The sequence below is a fragment of the Nannobrachium achirus genome (genome assembly GCF_963921795.1).
Source record: "Nannobrachium achirus genome assembly, chromosome: 1".
Taxonomy (NCBI): domain Eukaryota; kingdom Metazoa; phylum Chordata; class Actinopteri; order Myctophiformes; family Myctophidae; genus Nannobrachium; species Nannobrachium achirus.
Window position 1 is genome coordinate 65780246 of NC_137810.1, and position 17306 is coordinate 65797551.

At 42.9% G+C, this 17306-nt stretch overlaps 1 protein-coding gene across 1 annotated transcript in view; it reads right to left on the bottom strand.

Annotated features, from left to right (window-relative positions):
- Nucleotides 1–1812: 1812 nt before the first annotated feature.
- Nucleotides 1813–17306, bottom strand: part of axdnd1 (axonemal dynein light chain domain containing 1) — a gene marked incomplete at its 5' end in the record, with an annotated part of 40793 nt that continues 25299 nt past the window's right edge. Inside the window, 11 exons of the mRNA XM_080731147.1 lie at nt 1813–2039; nt 2584–2708; nt 3458–3549; nt 4115–4249; nt 5476–5535; nt 6135–6278; nt 7812–7902; nt 8811–9019; nt 10204–10297; nt 11122–11338; nt 15603–15837. Of these exons, the coding sequence (XP_080587273.1) occupies nt 1891–2039; nt 2584–2708; nt 3458–3549; nt 4115–4249; nt 5476–5535; nt 6135–6278; nt 7812–7902; nt 8811–9019; nt 10204–10297; nt 11122–11338; nt 15603–15837 (1551 nt within the window). The 3' untranslated portion in view covers nt 1813–1890. The remainder of the gene's footprint in view (nt 2040–2583; nt 2709–3457; nt 3550–4114; nt 4250–5475; nt 5536–6134; nt 6279–7811; nt 7903–8810; nt 9020–10203; nt 10298–11121; nt 11339–15602; nt 15838–17306) is intronic.

Here is a 17306-nt window from a genome sequence, read left to right on the forward strand (position 1 = left end):
GTAAAATATTTTTTGGAGTTAAAGATCCATAAGGGTCCATTTGGTTACCAACTCTCCATCATTTAGCTGGGGACCACCTGGAACCCCCTCAAGGACCACTGGTTGAAACCACTGATACACAGGACCCCAATGGAAACAAGCCAGAGGCTTTCTTGGGTTTCATCCTTTACATCCTTTAGTATCAATCTGTACCTCTGTGCTTCTTTTTTGCAAACTGTTAATAAAGTATTCAATCAAGCAATCAAACTGGAGCCAGACATTAGATGGAATCAACGAGAGACTGGTGGACCTTTAATATGTATTAAAGATTGTGATATTTGTAAAATAATCGGTTCAGGAATATAAAAGGCATACAGTAAGGAATGTTGTTTTCTGCTTCATTAATTGTTGATGTGCACACTATATACTTTTATTGAGGTATCTAAAGAGCAACTACATTACCATCACCATCACCAGACTGTCTCGTAATGAAAGCCATACTACTCAATCATAAACGTACCTGTGTTCTTTAGACCTCTCAATAAGATGATATAGGTTGAGCATAAAAAATAAGAGACCAGTAAACAAAATGTGTATTCTTTTCTTTTTCTGAACTGATTATTTGACAAATGTGTCAATCATTAATAATTATTGTATGATCATTCATAAATGTTCCTCTCACATTGACTTCAATGCATTCCACAACATCTGCTCCAGTTTGTCATGCTATGGTCTATAAAGTGTCCTTTTCCTTCTTTACCTAGCCTTGGAGGCAGATAGTAGACTGCTACAGTTAGGTACCGTAATCAGTACATTCAGAACAACAGCACACCCTGCTGGTAGGCTGTGGTATCAATACGTGGGACAACTGGAGAAAACACAACACATTGAAACAATTTTGAATTGTTGAATTATAAACTGTGAATAATGGTAGGAAACGTGGTTTGTCCACTGGCATTACATGTGCATCTACAGAGTTCTACACCTATGCAGCAGCAGAGACTGGGACGTTTCTTTCCTTTATTGTGAGATACTGTAATGATTTGATTTGATTTTTTACAAACATCCTTGGGTTCCTTTTGTTGTTATTGTTTGGCTTTGGATTGGTTTCCTTCTGTGTGTCTTTTGTTTCAAGTAATTTGGGCGCTTTCATTGTTTTGTGTTTGATTTATTTTCGTTTAATATTTTCATTTTGGATATGATCAAAAGCCGTGAAAATCCTAATAAAATGTAGATCATAAAAACACATTGGTTGTCTTTGTATCTTTTTGTTCCTCATCTTGCTGCTGGAAAACCCTCTGAGAAACATTCTGTATTCGTGTAAGATGTACAAAATACACACTTTAATAAATGGTGAATGAAATGAGGAATTTATTTAAACACCATGTAACATTCCATACTGTGTTCCAGTCTGACGTTAAATATTGGACAACAAACTTAACTTATTCATATCCATCTGTTTTAAATATTCTTCAACACCAAAGTCACATAACAAAACAAAACAAGTAGTAGTTTAACCCAGAGGTTCTCAAAGCTTTTCATATCAAGGCCCGTCTTTTTGTGAACGGATAAATAAGTGAAGGTTTACCAAAAGTGGATTGGAACGCACGCACGCTTGTTCATCTATGGTACAGTATAACATATCACTTACCACCAGGGCGCTACCTACTGGCCTGGCATGCTTGTTGGAGCCCAACAAGCATTTTAGTTTCAAGGACCCCCATAACTCTGCGAGTGTACAAATGGAATTTGGTTACACACCCATAAAGGACCATTAGGAATGAGGGTCCCTGGACTACACTTTGAGACCCACTGGTGTAGCAGAGTGTTTCCAGTGAGCCAAACATGAACAATATCAGCGCCAATCACCAGAGTACCAGGTGAATAGTTACCAGGTGAATAGCAGAGGGCTCAGCGTTTCTTGGGTCTCCTGGTGCTACTTCCTGGTTTGGGTTCAGCGGGGGTGGGGGCGGTCCTTCTGGAGGCAGGAGGAGAGGCTGTGGGCGGGGGCGGAGGAGGGGCTGGGGGCTGCTTGGGACGGGAGGTCAGGGTCTTCTTAACTGCAACACAATCACATATAAACCAATCAAATCAAATTAAATCAAAGGGTTTTTTTATCGGTAGTGTGGTTGCCTGAAGGACAACGCACTATTGTTATCAGCTCGAGTTTACGCACTTTACGGAGTAACATTTAGCCAATGAGGAACCAGCATTTTCGTGACGTCACCTTTACGCAGCTTCCTCATTGGCTAAAAGCAGTTTTTTTCTGCTTCCTCATTGGCTAAATGTTAAGTATGACATATCGTCACTGTCGGGCAGAAACCTCGTATCTCCAAGTTTCAAATTTGTACGTTCTTTCCCAAAGTAAAGCCTTGTTTCATCAAACAAGGCCGTCGCATAAAAGTAGTGAAAACAGCAGATCTACAAGCACACAACGCCTCGCACCGCGAGGCGTTGTGTGCTTATAGATCGGCTGTTTTCACTAGTTTAAATGATTTTAAAAATTATAATGCAAAACGAAAGGTTTTGGACATTTTCACCCGACAACGACGATATGGTGACGTATGCCCACAACATTTGGGTTCATGGGGAGACCTACGGTACCTTTGGGTTCCACACGGCCTTTCAGTTGTCTCTCCAGGACCTTGATTTGGACCATGGCCGCCTGTAGAGCCTCCTCTGCTCTGAGGGCCCGTTCCTCAGCACCTTGGGCCCTCATCTCCACGTCACTGACACACGCACACGCGCACGCACACACACACACACACACACACACACACACACACACACACACACACACACACACACACACACACACACACGCGCATATTATTAACCCAGAATAGTCTGTGCTCAGAGTTATTACGGACAACAGTAACTGAAGATTGTCAAATTTAGGCATTCTGCAGATAAGAGAAGGAACACGAAATAAACGTGTAGGCCTACCAAATAATTGAATACTATGCAAGAACAAAAGACAGGAGGCTGCAATTCATTGTATAATAAGGCAGATACATTTGTCATGTAGCCTACTCAATTATTATTATTATTATTTTTTTCTAAATGCTTTGACACTGTTGGTTGCAAAATGATTGACATTGACATGCTGATGCTCTTTGGCTATATGTCCTGTGCTGCAAAATAAGTAAATAAAGCATTTAGACATATGCTCATGGTGTCTAGAAAAAGAAGCGCCTGTTCACTTTTTTTTGTTTATATTGTGTTACATTTAGGTAAAAAAGAAACCATAGAAACCTGTTAAAATAAACCCAAAATCTTTCGCACACGCAGTGCATGAGGATTCCAGCCTGTCTTGCACCCCCAGCTAGCAGAGGCTTAAATCGCCTATGCTCACAGCGAGTCACTTCGTGCCGCAATGCAAGCTTTGCACATCTTCTATTTTTGAATCGCTGACATATAAAATAATGGATAAACTGGTTCAAAAGTATTAACAGATGTGAGAGAGATGTGAACATACTGTAGTTGTGTATGGAGCATCTCCATGCTGACCAGAGCATCAAACCCCTGATGACCGTCTGCTGTGGTTGGACTCACCACCATGTGGTCTGTCTGTCTGACACAGAGAGAGAGACAGACATGCAGACAGACAGTTAGAATTCACTAACACAGGGGTCTTCAACGTTTTCAGGCCAAGGACCCGTTGGTTGAGAGAGAGATGGAGCAGGGACCCCCACAATCCGTTCATAGATATATTTTCATTGTTTGACAGCACGATCATCGTTGTATTTTGGATTCATGTTAATGTGTTGTCAGATATTTAACCACTTGAACGGTCAATACTTTATAAACTTGACCTTTCACTGTACTTAGTGTGCTCTTTTCCCCCTCCAAAGCTCTTTGCCGAAAATAGCCGATCTACAAGCTCACAACGCCTCGCAGCGCGAGGCGTTGTGAGCTTGTAGATCTGCTATTTTTGGCTAAAGTTCTCTGAATATGGACACTAGGGTTCAAGTTGTTAATATAAGAAAGGGGGAAAAAACAAGTTCCTATCACACAAAGATTTGGAGGACCCCCTGTAGTAACTCTGAGGACCCTGTTGAAGACCACTGCACTAACATCATTAGCATCAGGTTAGGTTGTTCAGGTGCGTATGTGTGTTGTAAACAGTCCAGACCCCGTCCAATGGGACGCTGTGCTCTCCCAGGATCCTCTCTGTGATGTTCCCATCGTAGCCAATCAGCTTCATGACGGAGGCTGGACGTGGCTCCTCCCCCTTCGCAGTCTCCTCTTCATGGACGACCGGCTCCCCCTGCAGGACAACACCAGCAACAGCAGCAATAACTAGATTGCATTCTGTGGAGGTGCCAACCACTCGTTGCCATAATATGGCCTACTTGTGCGCCAGCAGAGCGCGCAAGTAACTGCGATCTGTACTGTATGGTGCTGTCTGTATGTACTGGTATGTGGGTGGGCAAGTTGGCACTCTGTCGAGGTACCACGTTGGTGACGTCACCCTGTGTTTTTCTCATTGGATGACATAAACACAGACAGACAGATACCACCGGAAACAGACGGCACCGAACGCAGTACTTGCGCGCTCTGTTGGCGCAAGTAATATCAATGATAATGAAAATAAAATACACAATAATACCAGTAAATTGTAATAATTGTAATTGTTTAATTGTTTCCCCCTTTTTCTCCTGACTACTGTGTTCTATCCGTCTGTCATTCAATGTTATATGAGATACTTCAATGGTTTCCTATGGAAATAAGCTTAGTCTTTTCTAGGATCTCCTTTTAGTAGACCAATACCAGTGAACTGTACCGTCATGAAACTGTACTTTTTCCTATGCACACTTCTAATAAAGTCTTCAATCAATCAATCAATAAAACTCCCTAATCGGGAGATAAGCGACCGTCAGGTCGGCAACCTCATGGTGGCGCTAGAAGAGGGGCATGTGAGAAATCAGGGGCGGAGGTTGTGGTTTGACAGCCAAGGAGTGTATGTGCAAAGTTTGGCATGGATAGGGGGGGCAACGGTGCCGGAGATAAGAGTAAGGCCAAAAGTGTGACGTGGCGGACAGACAGACAGCCGTTGGAGCTTTTCATTGTAACTTGCGATCTGACGGTCGCAATCACTCATCTAAACACAGAGTAAGTACTTTAGAATCATAGGAATATGGAAAATGAAGGAGGAGCTCCTAACAGTCCACATGTATGAAAATATAATATGGTGGATGTCAGACAAAAAGCATATTTCATTTTTGGGGGGAAATTAATGGCCTACAGCATCACACAAAAGTGCCACACAAAAGCACTGAGAATAGCCAATCTACAAGGTCACAACAGCGCCTCTCAGTGTACATTGTAATCTTGTACTGTATACCGGTAGATCAGCAATTTTCACTGTTTTGAATCATGAAAACATGCAAGGTTTCCACCAGCAGCGACAATATGATAAACTACGAGTAATAATGCAAGATCTTATGAGAAACATAAACCATCATTTCTAAGAGTATGTTACAGTATGTGTACCTCTGTCAGCTGTGCATCACTGCCTTCTCTTACAGGTTCAGGCTCAGCTGGTAGATCCACCTGTCAACAGATGCACGCACGCACGCGCGCGCGCGCGCACACACACACACACACACACACACACACACACACACACACACACACACACACACACACACACACACACACACACACACACACATACACACAGAGAAAGACACACGCACACACAGTTTTCACACCGTACAAGTTTGTCGAATAGGTTGTCATAGTTACACGACCATCGAGTACCCCGTCAACGCAGTTGTCCTGCTTGGACACCATTGCAGCGGCCAGCGGGTCTTGTTAGGTTTAGCTAACCAGCCGAGCCTTTGGTCTTTTATAATAATATAATGTAATATAATATCACCTTAATAAACTGATGGCCTTTGTAATTTTTTGAGGAGTTATTTCCTCATGACACTATGGCCACCTCTGGTAAAATCGCCTAATTGAAAAGGATCATGCTTTCATGGAGCTAGGCCAAATGGTTAAGAAATATCATATAGTTTTGTTTTGGATCAGCTTTTTATTTTTCCTGAAAACCTTAAAACAAAGTCAAACGTAGAAGTGGTTAGCACCACTCAAAAATGAGTGGTGGCCATTAGTTTATTAAGGTGAGGATGATATAATATTGTCACCAGAGTCACCTCGCTGTGCGCAGGGGAGGTGATGTCAGCGACGGAGGCGGGGCCAGGCTGGCTGTTGACGGACAGCCCCATGGCAACGGCCCTCGCTTCTGATAGGAGGATCCCACAGGTCTCCATCCAATCACTGCACTCCCTCTGAGGACGGGGACAAATGACATGGACAGACGGACAGACGGAAACGCATGCACACAGACACAATGGTTAAGTGATGTTAAGACAAGTTTGGTGTTGGTGCGGATGGTGATAGCAGTAGTTTGTTCCATTTGTGTCAACTAGCACACACACACACACACACACACACACACACACACACACACACACACACACACACACACACACACACACACACACACACACACACACACACACACACACACACACACACACACACAGAATGCAGAATAGATGTGCCTCATGCTAGATGCAGAATAGATAGTAGATACACCATAAAAATGCTAATATACAGTATATGATTTGTGAAAGTGACAAACGGGCTTCACAGTTACGATATGTCAGGTGTGTTCATATGCTAATGGTGATGCGATTTCAGATCAATTGCGCCAGCCACTGAGGAGAAACGCTGTTTCAGACAGACAGACAGACACTCAGACATTTTCGAAAATTATATGTTTGATGCGATGCAACATATTGTGAGCTTGTAGATTTGCTATTTTCTAACGTTTTTTTTAATACATTTTCCTGGCAACTGGGGCTCAAAGAAACCTTGAAACAGATGGTTTCAAGGAGAGAGATTGCTATTGTGTTCACAAACTGTCTTTGTGCCATCAATTCACTTCCATTTTCAATTGTTTATTCTGTATCCCGTAATAGTTCTCTCCTGATTAGATCTAATTTGTCTAATCTGGAGCATAAAAGATGAAAGCAGTCTTTCCTTGTTCATTGTTCATTTGTGTAGTGATATACATCTAATGTGTGTCTGTGAGCGTGTCTGATAATGCAGTGTTTCTCAACCTTTTTTCTGCATGGGCACGGTTTTCAATGCCCAAGAATCCATGGGCACATAATACGGGGATGTAAATATCGTCACTGTCGGGAAGAAACCTCGTATCTCCAAGTTTCAAATGTGTACGTTTCTTCGCAAAGTAAAGCCCTGCTTCATCATACAAGGCTGTCGCACACCAGTAGTGAAAACAGCCGATCTGCAAGCACACAGCTTGTAGATCGCACACCAGTAGTGAAAACAGCCGATCTGCAAGCACACAGCTTGTAGATCGGCTGTTTTCACTAGTTTAAATCATTTTTAAAATGATAAATACAATACTGGCTTTCAAGCAGTTTCAAGGGGCACACATTGAGAAACATTGCATAGTTTTAGATTTAAAAAAAGAAGTAATACAATGGGAGCCTGTCACACAGGGACTGTCCCTGTTACAGATGTTGTCCAAAAATCATGCAGATCGGTACACAGTATCTCTGTAGCCATTAAACAAAACGGGTATTTCTTACATTGATGCTCCTACATATTATCATGCAAGCACCAGTTAAAGTTACTTTCCATCCCTCATATACTGTGTGCACAGTGCACACCCCATAACCCCATTTCGGAGTTCATATCTTTGAACGGGTAAGGGCTAGTAAATATAATACAACACAATGTTGCTCCCTAGGAATGGCGAGGGAATAAACACTGTTAATGTCAGTGTTCACCTGTAGCGTGTTGTGTTCATACTTCATGTTATCAGCCGTGTCCTGGGAGCTGCTCCTCTGAACCTGCTGTTCCAGGATCAGCTGACAGGAGCTGGAATAAAAAACAAAACAAAACAACAAGCCACGCTCAAGGACACTATTGAACCTGTGTCTGTGAAGTCCTTTGTTATTTTTCTAACTTTGGAGTAGACAATTATTTTCACCCCATTTTATTCCAATAGGCTCCGTGCACTATAAACCATATATATCATCCACCCATGTTACTGCAGTTAGTTAGCTAGATGCATTAGTATATAGGCTGGTTATACCAGGCTACTACTGGCCCGCCTTCCAATGAGGAGCCCCCACCGGAAGGACACAGCCCCTACAAGACCTATGGAGGGTCTCCTCTGATAGGACGTCAATGAGACCAAATTGACCCTTACGTTAAGTTACGTAGGGTCCATTTGGTTCCATATAATACACTGTCTGAGTTCAATTAAGACTACAAGTGTTTTGGCACAAAAATGGGGTCAAATTCATTTTGCTGCTATGTCTCCAGAATGTGGAATACCCTACCAAGAGGCATACAAAAGTGTGACTTCTTACCCTCCTTCAAAACCGCTGTAAAAGAGCACCTACCGGTGGCTGCAATTTGTCACTGGCCCTTGTAAAAAGTCTAAGCTCATCACCGGAAAGGATCCCCCCCCAAAAAAATTACATGCATTTGGCCGCGGACCCCCATCTCAAAATATGTTGTTCCAGGGACCCCCCAGAAGCAAATATTTGAGTTACAAATGTTCACTTTTAAAAAGATATATTCAAAGACTTGCAAAAATAGATCAAGATTTTTCAAAAATAGCAGATCTACAAGCTCACAGCGCGGCACTCTGTGTCGCACTGTGAGCTTGTATATCTGCTATTTTTCAATAGTTAAAGCATTCAATAATTCTAGGCCTAAATGCATTTTTTGTATAATTCTACCCTGCCTTCTCTTTTCCAAAACAAAAGTGTGCAGACCTGCTGATGTATTTGGAGAAGAGCTCCAGCCTCTGGGTCAGACTCTTGGCGTCCTGCTCCAGTTGGTCCAGGGTGACCTCTGTACGCACCCCGGGGTCCCCAGGGCCCAGCGGAGGGGACGGGTGGTCCTGGGGGTCCCTGGGGTCCGGCACCAGAAGGACCAGCAGGTCCACCAGCCAACGGGTCAGCGCTGTGTGGAGGAAGCCCACCTGTTGGACACACCAGCAGTATCAAGGACAGGACCACCTGATATGCGCTGTAAAGGAACTTACATTTTGAGGTGTTTTACTTTAGCAGATTATTTCCATTTTTATTGGCATGAGAAAACATACATTGCAAAACATAATAAAAACACTTGAAAATCATTGGTGAACATAATTAGAACGATATAGTTGTAGGGGTATTTAAATAGCAGCATTTTTTGTTTTGGTATGGGTTCTTCATTGAGTTTAAATTGCAGCATTTTGCATTTATCCCATGGCCTGGAGGAACGGACAGTAACCCTGGCAACAGACAGCAGAGTTCAACAGAAGTGGAAGAAAACGCTAATAAACAGCTTTAATTTGGGAGAAATGAAATTCGGGCTCCGTCACCGTTGGTATAATGTAAATCGCCAATACCATGTGAACTTTGGGATCAGTTGCTGAAGCGAGTGAATAGATAAACGTAGATAAGCGTGAGCGTTAGAGCGTGAGTGTGGAGTGTGTGAGTGAGTGAGTTTGCTGGTTTATCTGATAGATTTCCATTTTACTTCTACTCCACTACATCTCTGAGGAAAATACTGTACTTTTTACTCCACTAAAATTATTTGAAAACTTTAGTCACTAGTTACTTTATTTTTTACTTTTATTATTTTGATTATTATTACAAAACATACATTACCCACTTCAACCCTTAGAAATGTTTTTTTTTACTGATTAGGTGCATGGTCTACCTATGTCATTGTTTTTTCTAGATTGATATTCCTATGCATTTGTTATATTGTTGTTGATGTACTGACATATTATCTTGCTTATTATATTGATGTATTAGCTGTTTATTGTCGCTTTGGATTAAAAGCATTGGCTAAATGCCTAAATTGTAAAAAGAAATTAAAAAAACTTTTGAAAATAGCAGATCTACAAGCTCACAATATGTCGCATCAAAAGTTTTTTATACATTTTCCTGGCAACTGGGGCTCAAAGAAACCTTGAGACAGATGGTTTCAAGGAGAGAGAACCCATCAGCTTCAATGCTATTGTGTTCACAAACTGTCTTTGTGCCATCACTTCCATCTCAATAGTTTATTCTGTATCCTGTAAGAGTTCTCTCCTGATTGGGTCAAATGTGTAACCGACCTGAAAACGTGTTTTAAAACAAAATAGAATAGAATAGAATAGAATAGAATACTCACCTCGTCACAAAGTCTGCTGTTCTCACAGTCAAAGTAGTTGGACTGAGTGGAGATGAACTCTCTGATGGTGTCAAACACCTGCTCCACCTCAATACTGTGCGCGCACACACACACACACACACGCGCACACACACACACGCACACACACACGCACACACGCACAGACAAGGGTCAATATTGAAAATCATGGTCAAGAAGTATTGTTTGTCTGTCTGTCTGTCTTGCTGTCTATCCGACGGGGTCCTCCCTATGTTCCCCAGGTTCTATGTTCCCCACAGGTTAACATTCACCAGCGTCGGCAGGTTAGCATTCACCAGCTTAGTTTTACTGAGGTTAGGGTTAAGGTTAGGTTTGGGTGGTAAGTGGGGAACATACAGTAGAACAGGGTTCCCCAATAGGCGGCCCGTGGACCATTTCCGGCCCACGGGGGGCCACTGTCTGGCCCCCACCAACCCCTGTAATAATGGTGGTATAAGAGCAGCAACAACACTAGTATATCATCGTTGTCGGCTGCCGGCTGGAAATCTCGTATCTCCAAATTTGTACGTTCTTTCGCAAATCATACAAGGCCGTCGCACAAAAGTAGTGAAAACAGCAGATCTACCGGTACAAGCACACAAGTAGATCGGCTGTTTTCACTAGTTAAAATATTTTTTAAAAACATAAATGCAAAATGAACTGTTTTGGACATACAAGATTTTCACCCGACAACGACGGTATCTGAACTGTCGCTGGAGTAGCGGGAACGCCACCGTCGCCCCCTGCAATGTTGTGGCCCTCGGCTTGGTACCCTAGACATAATTCGGCCCTTGGGGAAAACTAATTGGGGAACCCTGCAGTAGAACCTGGGGAACACAGAACCTGGGGAACATAGGTAATACGGTCCCTTATCCAACCTCCCCTCCCCTCTCCTCTTACGGGTCATGTGTGGTGTTTCTGCTCTTGTCGCTCTCTGACTGGGTGCTGGAGATGTTCAGCAGAACCTCCTCGGTGGCCGTCTGCAAACCGGACAGAGCCGTCTCCAGTTTCAGCCTATCAGAGTCCTGCATGCCCTCTGAGCGGCCAGTCGCGCTCTTCAGCTTGGCGGCCCAAGAGTCCATGACAGCGACCAGTGACATGATCTGTTTATGGACTCCTGATGAACAAATATGATCGGAAATATCAATGAAATATGAATCAAGAAATATGAATATGAATACATCAGAGGGTCTATATCTGTGTCTCAGATCTAATCTCGCTGGACAGATCGGGGCCAAACTTCGTATGCACACTGCCAATAGGGACTGCTCTACCTTTAAACTGTCAATAAAATATTACATTAAATTAAATGATTGGTTTTGATTGATTGGTTGAATACTTTATTAACAAATTGTATAACACAAAAAGCCCTGAGGGCTTGTTTCCATTATGGTCCTACAGTATGTATTCAATTGGTCAATACATACGACATACAATACTACACCAAAAAATATCAATACCAGGCGCAATTAAAAGTAAATCAGTGGAAAGACTTGCAGACAAGGGTGCTCTTTTTATGGTGGTTTTCAATGAGGATAGGGAGTCACACTTTTTGATGGCTGGTGGTTCCACATTTTGGTGGCGTAATAGCGGAATGAATTCATCCCCATGTTTGTGCCAAATCGGGGGGTAATGAGATCAATGGAGCTCCCTCTGGTGTGGTGCCTGTGGGGGTTTCTTATAGTTTGACAGGTAAGAGGGCAGTAGTCTGTGCAACACACACGCAGCTAAGCATAAAATGACTTGTCTTAGTTCTACTGAATCTCTTCTCCACTAGCCCCTCCCTAATGTTTTAGTCTAGAAATTGTCACTATATTCAGTCTTAAGCTTAGTTTTTATTAGTTTTTTGCAGGTGAAAGGATGTAGTCGACAATCTATTTTCATCAAAGGAAATAGGCTATATTCATCGCAGCCATATTGGAGAGAAGTTGGGTCTCTTCTCACTTCCTTGAAAGATGTTACGAATGATACTAATGAAGGCTCAGATCCATTTCATGTAGCACAGTGATTCTCAAACTTTTAATTATTTCAAGCACCCCCATAACTCTCAGAGTGTACAAATGGAACCAAATGTACCCTTACGGCTGGGTCCTTTTGGTTCCATTTGTACACTCTCAGAGTTACACACCTTTTAAGGGGTCATTCGGAACCCCCAAGGAACCATGAGGGTCCCTGCACCACACCAGAGAGGAGTAGTGGGCATGTGAGCCAACATGCACAATATCAGCACCCTGACTCTGTTTGACCAGAATGGAACAGAGCCTTCGTCAGTATTATTGGTACCACCTGTGAAGGAAGTGAGAAGAGACCCAACTTCTCGAGGCTGCTGTTTCTGAGGAGAACCACAGGCTTCACACTGTCAAAACATCTGCCAAGCAGTCTCGAGAACGCACCGGAGACCGCAGTGTGAATCCGCCCATGGCTGCAGTGCATATAGCCTATTTAACACTGATTGACAGACTGATGCATCCACTCTCTCTACCTGCTGCTAACAGCCAGCGATGTGCTGCTGTCTCCTCTCCTCTCCTCTCCTCTCCTCTCCTCTCCTCTCCTCTCCTCACCCTGCTCTCCACCACAAACCCCACACACTACATCTCCATTACCCTAAGCCCCGGCAGACATCCCATATCGTCACTGTCGGGCAGAAACCTCGCATCTCCAAGTTTAAAATCTGTATGTTTTTTCACCAAGTAAAGCCCTGCTTCATCATACAAGGCTGTCGCACAAAAGTAGTGAAAACAGCCGATCGACAAGCACACAACGCCTCGCGGTGCGAGGCGTTGTGTGCTTGTAGATCGGCTGTTTTCACTAGTTTAGTTCATTTTTAAAACGATGAATACAAAACGAACGGTCTTGGACATGTAAGGTTTCCACCCGACGCCGACGATATTTTACTGGGCAAAACCCATTCCACTCCAAATGGACCATAAAGCAGGCGGACAGAAAGTTGGCGACGGCTCTCTGACTGATAAAAAGAAAACAGAGGCAGCGTTTCTGGAAAGCACTCATTTGCAATTAGTTTCCCCCAATGTTGACAGTAAAATATTTAACCCATTTAGAACGGGTACGCATTATCGCGTGTTATTATTTTAAGCTTTAACTATTGAAAAAAAAAAAAAACAGCAGCTTGAATTTTGACCCGATTTTGTCTTCTAAATCCTTCACGTTTCTACGTCAGTGGTTCTCAAACTCTTTCATGTCAAGGACCCCTAGAATTATAATTTGGCCGCCGACCCCTCTCTCAAAATATTTTGTATCAGCGACCCCCCTGAAGCAAATATTTGAGTTACAAATGTTTGCTTTAGAATATACATATATATCCACCTGTTTCCGCGGGAGTTTACTGGAGATTATTTGGACCTGTTTGGACCACACTTCCGGTTTAACAGCAGACATACAAGCTCACGTCGCGTCGCAGATGCAACCCATTGTGAGCTTGTAAATCACACTCGGCTGCGGCGCCGGAAGCTCGGTACAGCGTCTGCGCAATGCACTATGGGGCGTTGGAAACTCGTGGATAAAGATTTACACACATTTTCATGATTTTTCAAAAATAGCAGATCTACAAGCTCGCAGCGCGGCACTCGGTGCCGCGCTGTGAGCTTGTATATCTGCTGTTTTTCAATAGTTAAAGCATTCAATAATTCTAGGCCCTAAATGGGTTAATTGGTCCTCCTGTCCTTCCCTGTTCCTCCATAAATCAGGCATCAGAGGGTTCAGTTTGTTGGCCAGGGTCCACGGTATCCTGGACACTCGCCTCCATTCATCAAGGAGCCATCAATCCTTTGAGGCGTGCAGAGGACCAAATATAAATAGCACCGCCACCGGCTGTCCGACGTCCCTGGGACATTATGACGAATGACCTCCTTGTTTCCCTCTACACCGGACTGGGCTCCCTGATCACGAGTTCATCGCCGTTATGCTGATGACACCTATCCTCCCCAATGACATTCAGATTGAAGAGTGCATCGCTGCATGCAGGGGCATCACAAGAGGGGGGAAAGTGGGACTGAGTTACTAGTGCCCAAGGCTGGAGGGGCCTTAATTATTTTATACTCTAGCTATTGAAAAATAGCAGATATACAGCTCACAGTGTGGCACCGAGTGCCGCGCTGCAAGCTTGTAGATCTGCTATTTTTGAAAAGTTGTGAAAATATGAGCAAATCTTTGAATATGTGTATTTTTTAAGCGAACATTTGTAACTAAAGGTTTGCTTCTGGGGGGTCCCTGGAACTAAATATTTTGAGAGGGTCCGTGGCCAAATACATAAAAAAAAGTTTGAGCACCACTGACATAGAAACATAGGTTTTTCCAAAAGGATTTGAAATATTCAAAGACTGCCGCAGCGCGGCACTCGGTGTCACGCAGTGAGCTTGTATATCTGCTATTTTTCAATAGTTAAAGCACAAAATAATGCGTAATAATGCGTTCCCAGTATAAATGGGTTAAACCCCATCCCCCCATGAAGAACATTCATGGGGGGCCCACAGTGAATCCTTGTACCCAGGGCCCAGAATTTGGTGTGACACCCCCCTGGCTGCATGTACGGTTGCCAACTACCTGAAACACTCGGCTTGGTGTCCCTTATTTCCAGGAAAAATAAGGGACGCCTCGCCTCATTTCCTTGTGTCATCACTTCCAGTTTCACTTGTTTAATCTGTATCCTGTCTGAGTTCTCCATCCTGATTGGATGAAATTGGTTTCCTGACCTGAAAATGCATGTTCTGTTTAAAGTGGGAAGGACACGCCCAAAACAGCTAAATCAGGCTATCTAATTAGCTAATATTTTTTATGATGTCAAGTAAACCTACCTTTGATTACCCAATCAAATTAATGTATTTAATAAATGAATTTGATTGGCCAATATGGGGGTGGGGGGGGGGGGGGGGGGGTTGAGTGTGCATATCATTCTATTCTGAAACTACCCTCACAGAAGCTGTGCAAGGTGAAAATGTGAATTTTGAAACCAAATTTCAAAACTAGCAGTTGTATGTATAAAAATGATAAAAATTTTGCAACTTCACGAGGGAAGACGCTATTCACATTGTCTTTTCCCGACAGCAGACGCTGTATACGTGCGTTACAGGTAGAACACAGCACTGCTGGTCCCGCCTCCTTTTCGGACCACGTGACCTACTGTAGCATAATGTGATATTTTGGTGCGTGACATAACACCGTTAATAAAGAGCTGGAGAGTTACTGAACAAACACTCCATAGCAATAAGTACTATTAGAATATAGAGCTATTTAACTGAACAAACACTCCATAGCAATGTTGAGTACTATCAGAATATATAGCTATTTAACACTGTTACTGAACATACACTTCATATCAATGAATACTATCATCGCCTGCTATGGGGCAAGGTCCTCCTCCTCACCGCTCTCTCCGTTGACCCTCACTCCCAGCTGCCTGTGGAGCTGGCCCACGGCTCTGCTCAGCTCGCGCATGGCCTCCTGGCCAGCAGGGGGCTCTCCGTCCGGGGACGGGTGTCTCCTGAAGACCCTCAGGCCCGCCTCCACCCAGCTCTCCTGCAGCGTCCCCATGGCGTCCAGCCTCTCCTGGAACCACAGCAGCGCCTCGCCTCCGTAGCGCTCACACTGCTGGTTCAGTGTCTGCAGGGATGGGATGGGACCATATGAAAATGTCATATATGACGATTATCGTGACCAAAGAAAACACGATTTACAGTATTATCGCGATAATCAAAATCCACTATCCCGGGCGGAACATTTGCCAAAAAACTGCAGATATACAAGCTCACAACGCGTCGCGTTGTGAGCTTGTAGATCTGCTATTTTTTGGCAAAGACATTTGATGGAGAGTGAATTAAAAATACTATATCAAGTATGTATATTTTAAGTTCCTTTTAACAATTATAGAGGGTTTAAGTGGTATTGGATATCGTCACTGTCTGGCCCAAACCTCTTAACTCCATTTTAGATTTTTTGGCATAAATCAGGGATATTGAACACCATTCACATCTGAGCAATAACATTGAACCAATGGAAAGTAGTAAAAAGTGCTTGGGACAAAACCTCCTAACTCCACACTTTCTGCCAAACCAGCTAACTCCACCCAATTGGCCCTCTCTTTTCTTCATAAATATGTGCTACTGAACAAAAGCCCTTTGGTCAAAACCTCCTAACTCCACTTGAGCTAATTTTCCCAAAAATGAACATTTTGGAGTTTCCGACGGCACAGATATGCAGCTCGGCAAATAAAAGGTGAATTGATCCCAGTGCATGATGGAGGACGATATGACGATAAACAAAATCTCCACCATACGATTATCGTGAGTGTTTTTTATCACAATATACGATAATATTGCTTATCATCCCATCCCTACTGCAGGGTACAACGTATTACACTGTACCAATGTTTTAATCTCTTAATCCAGAGTGATTTACAGTAAGCAAGGTAAACATGAGGCAATACATCAAATGCACAGAGGCAGTGAGTGTGTTGCCTCATAGTTAAACCACAAACCACAAGCATCAGTCTAAAAATGTATAATATGTACATATCGTCACTGTCAAGCAGAAACATAGTATCTCCAAGTTTCACATTTGTATGTTTTTCCGTAAAATAAAGCCCTACTTCATCATACAAAAGTGTTGCATAAAAGTAGGGAAAATAGCACACAACGCCTCACATTTGCAAGGAGTTGTGTGCTTGTAGATCTGCTATTTCCACTATTATTTACTTTAAAAAAAACATTTTTCATCATGGAAACGATTATGACGATTATGAAAAATAATCGCGATTATGTCAAATAATTGCGATTAGACGATTATGTAATAATTGTGACAGCCCTACTTCCCTGTGTTAGCTGATCTGAGTGAGCAGGAGTGTTTCAAAAGCTCTATACCAAGCTACCCTTGCTTACATGTAGGCCTATATGAACATTTCTAAAAACAAATGCATTCTGTGGTTTTGCAAGCAAGTTTTTCTAAAATTGAGAAACATCTTTATCCCATTTAATTGTACCGTACTACACAGATCTGTGACTGCTTGTATTTCACATTTGCTTTGACGGTGTAAACATACAGAAATGTTTTATCATGCCAATAAAGCTCTGTTA